Here is a 3522-nt window from a genome sequence, read left to right as displayed (position 1 = left end):
ATGTTCACAACAAGTGTACTTACCATCTGTCATGAGACATTATCAGGGTGATGGAGAGTGGGTCAAAATGGGTGAAGGGGAGAAGGAGGTACAGGCCCCTAATTATAGAATGATAAGGCACAGGAATACAGTCAATATTTTAATAAAAATGCAATGGGATAGATGGTAGCTGTATTTATGATGAATATAGCATAGTGTATAAACTTGTTAATGGAACATTGTAAACTATACTCAAATTTAAAGAAATAATAAAATAAAAATGAAGGAAAAAATACAAAAAATAAAACAAAATATACAATTAATGGGCTATATTCCTTATGCTGAGCCTTTTATTCCTGTGACTTATTTATTCCATAACTGGAAGACAGTATCTCACATTCTTCTTCACCCATTTTGTCACTGCTCCATCACTTTCTTCCCTAGCAACCATCAGTTTCTTCTCTGTATTTACACATATGGTTAGCTTTTTGCTTATTCATTCATTTCTGTTTTTACATTCCACATACAGAACTGAGTTTATGTGGCATTTGTCTTTCTCAGTCTGACTTACTTCACTTAATATAATACCATGTGGGCCCATCCATGTTGTTACAAAGGGCACAATGTTATGGATTTTATGGCTGCATAATAGTCCATTGTCTGCACGGAATATACAAACACACACATACATACCACTCCTTCCTTAAAGATTCATCTATTAATGGACAGTTAGATTCCATATGGAAAGATTGTTTCCATATCTTAACTATTGTGAATAAGAATAGCATAAGAATAGGGGTACATATATAAATATATGAATGAATGAAATCTTGCCATTTGCATTGTTATGGATGGAGCTAGAGAATAAGTTATGCAAACTAAGTTAATCAGAGAAAAACAAATGTCAGATGATCTCACTTATATGTTGAATTTAATAAACAAAACAAATAAGTAAAGGGGGGGAAAGAGAGAGGCAACTATAGAGAATAAACTGATGGTTACCAAAGGGAAGTGGGAAGGGGATGGATTAAATAGGTGATGGAGATTAAAGAATGCAGATGTTGTGGTATGCACCAAGTGTTGTATGGAAGTGTTGAATCACTATATTGTGTACCTGAAACCAATATTGCATTGTATGTGGCACCTGAAACCAAAATTACACTGTATAAAAACTAACTGGAATTTGAATAAAAATGTTAAAAAAGGTCATATGAAGATCTGGTAAAAATTAAAATAAACATATATGTCCATATATTAGTGTTTTTGCTTTATTTGGGGAAATGCATAACCAGTAGTGGAATTATTAAGGCATGAATATTTTTTTAAAAGATGTATTTTTTTGGTTTTGCTTTTTGTTTTTGTTTTTGTTTTACAGAGAGAGAAAGATAACAGGAGACAGGGCAAAGGGAGAGGGAGAAAGAGAATCTCAAGAAGTCTCCCTGCTTGGTATTGAGTCTAGTGGAGCAGTTCTCAAACTCTGACCCTGAGATCAAAACTTGGTCAAGGGGCACCTGGGTGGCTCAGTGGGTTAAAGCCTCTGCCTTCGGCTCAGGTCATGATCTCAGGGTCCTGGGATCGAGCCCCGCATCAGGCTCTCTGCTCAGCAGGAAGCCTGCTCCCTCTCTCTCTGCCTGCCTCTCTGCTTGCTTGTGATCTCTGTCTGTCAAATAAATAAAATATTAAAAAAAAAAAAAAACTTGGTCAAAAGTTGGGGACTTAACCAACTAAGTCACTCAGGTTCCCCTAAGGTACTGTATTTTTGATTTGTGAATTCCTAAATTTCTATTAAATTTGTTCAATTACAGGTAATTTATACTCCTACAATTTGCAAGTCCTTGGAATTTCTCTTTATTAGTACCCTGGGTTCCTGTGTGTAAACATGCACACAGACACACACACAAGCTCACTAAAATTTTATTTCAGGTTGTCATATGCCATGAGTGATCTATTAACTCTACAGTTCTCCTTGGTGATTCAGGTAAAATCCAATGGAGAATACCACTTGGGTGGCCAACCATACTGGACGATTAGATTTTGAACTAGTGGGACTCTTCAGTCAATCCAACCACCCAACTCTTCTTTGTGTGGTCATTTTTGTGGTTTTCCTAATGGCCTTGTCTGGAAATACCATCCTGATCCTTCTGATACAGTGTGATGTTCACCTGCACAACCCCATGTACTTTTTTATCACCCAATTGTCTCTCATGGATGTGATGTACATTTCTGTCACTGTGCCCAAGATGCTCATGGACCAGGTCATAGGAGTGAATAAGATCTCAGCCCCTGAATGCGGGATGCAAATGTTTCTTTATTTGACACTAGGAGGTTCAGAATTTTTCCTTCTAGCTGCCATGGCCTATGACCGCTATATGGCCATCTGCCATCCACTCCGTTATCCTATCCTCATGAACTATAGGGTGTGTCTCCTCTTGGTGTCTTCTTCCTGGTTTCTAGGATCTGTGGATGGATTTATGCTCACATCCGTCAGCATGACCTTCCCCTTCTGTAGATCCCGGGAGATCCATCATTTCTTCTGTGAGGTCCCTGCTGTAATGAAGCTTTCCTGCTCAGACACTTCCCTCTATGAGACCCTCATGTACCTGTGCTGTGTTCTCATGCTCCTCATCCCTGTGACAATCATTTCAAGCTCCTATTCTTTCATCCTCTTCACCATCCACAGGATGAACTCAGCAGAGGGATGGAAGAAGGCCTTTGCCACTTGTTCTTCCCACATGATGGTAGTCATCCTCTTCTATGGTGCTGCTGTCTATACCTACATGCTTCCCACCTCCTATCACACCCCAAAGAAGGACATGATTGTATCTGTCTTTTACACTATACTCACTCCTGTTCTAAATCCTTTAATTTATAGTCTTAGGAATAAGGATGTAACAAGGGCTCTAAAAAAAATGTTGAATGTGGGATCTGTCTTACATGAAAGTATAAAGTAGGAAATATTTGTACTGTTTCTTTTCCTTCATGCTACAAATTAGAACTTTAGGATCTTATGCCAACGTTATTCTTCAGGTTCTCATACCATATGTCAACACCTATTCATCCCTTTCAGAGGAATTGTTTCCTTATACTGAAAAGCTCTTCATTTTTACACTTCTGTATTCAAAATATTTGTACAATTGCATTGTACCCATGTTATATTTTTCTGAAATTTACAACTGCACTGTGATTCTGTGGGAAAATACTCATATTTGTATGAAATACATATCAAGATATTCACAAACAAGGGTCATAAGGTGATATGAGACAGACAGATGGAGAGAGAAGTGATAAATCAAATGGGGTGTAATGCTAATACTTGAATCTAGGAAAAAGGTATATTAATTCTTTATTGTACTATTATTAATATTAATACTACTTTTACTATTCATACTAATTTTCTACAAATTTGAAATTACTTGGGAATAAAATATAAAGTATCAAACTTTTGGCTATGTTAAAAATTTGTCCTTGATGCATAGTGTCATTTTAAGTGAAAAATCTTGAAAATCATTCAAAAATTAACATGGCTGATCATTACTGCATCAA

General features: G+C 36.8%; 1 protein-coding gene across 1 annotated transcript; it reads left to right on the top strand.

Annotated features, from left to right (window-relative positions):
• The first annotated feature begins 1967 nt into the window (after window positions 1–1967).
• LOC123936122 (olfactory receptor 2T29-like) lies at window positions 1968–2930 on the top strand. Its single transcript, XM_045996878.1, has one exon. The coding sequence runs from the start codon at window positions 1968–1970 to the stop codon at window positions 2928–2930; it is 963 nt and encodes a 320-aa protein (XP_045852834.1).
• Window positions 2931–3522: the final 592 nt, after the last annotated feature.

Source organism: Meles meles, unplaced genomic scaffold (assembly GCF_922984935.1).
Source record: "Meles meles unplaced genomic scaffold, mMelMel3.1 paternal haplotype, whole genome shotgun sequence".
Classification (NCBI taxonomy): domain Eukaryota; kingdom Metazoa; phylum Chordata; class Mammalia; order Carnivora; family Mustelidae; genus Meles; species Meles meles.
Note: the sequence above shows the minus strand (reverse complement) of the source record. Positions and strands in the feature narration are given on the sequence as shown.

Excerpts from the sequence above, each read along its gene's own strand:
- LOC123936122 (XM_045996878.1), top strand. The coding sequence starts at position 1,968 with ATGGAGAATACCACTTGGGTGGCCAACCATACTGGACGATTAGATTTT.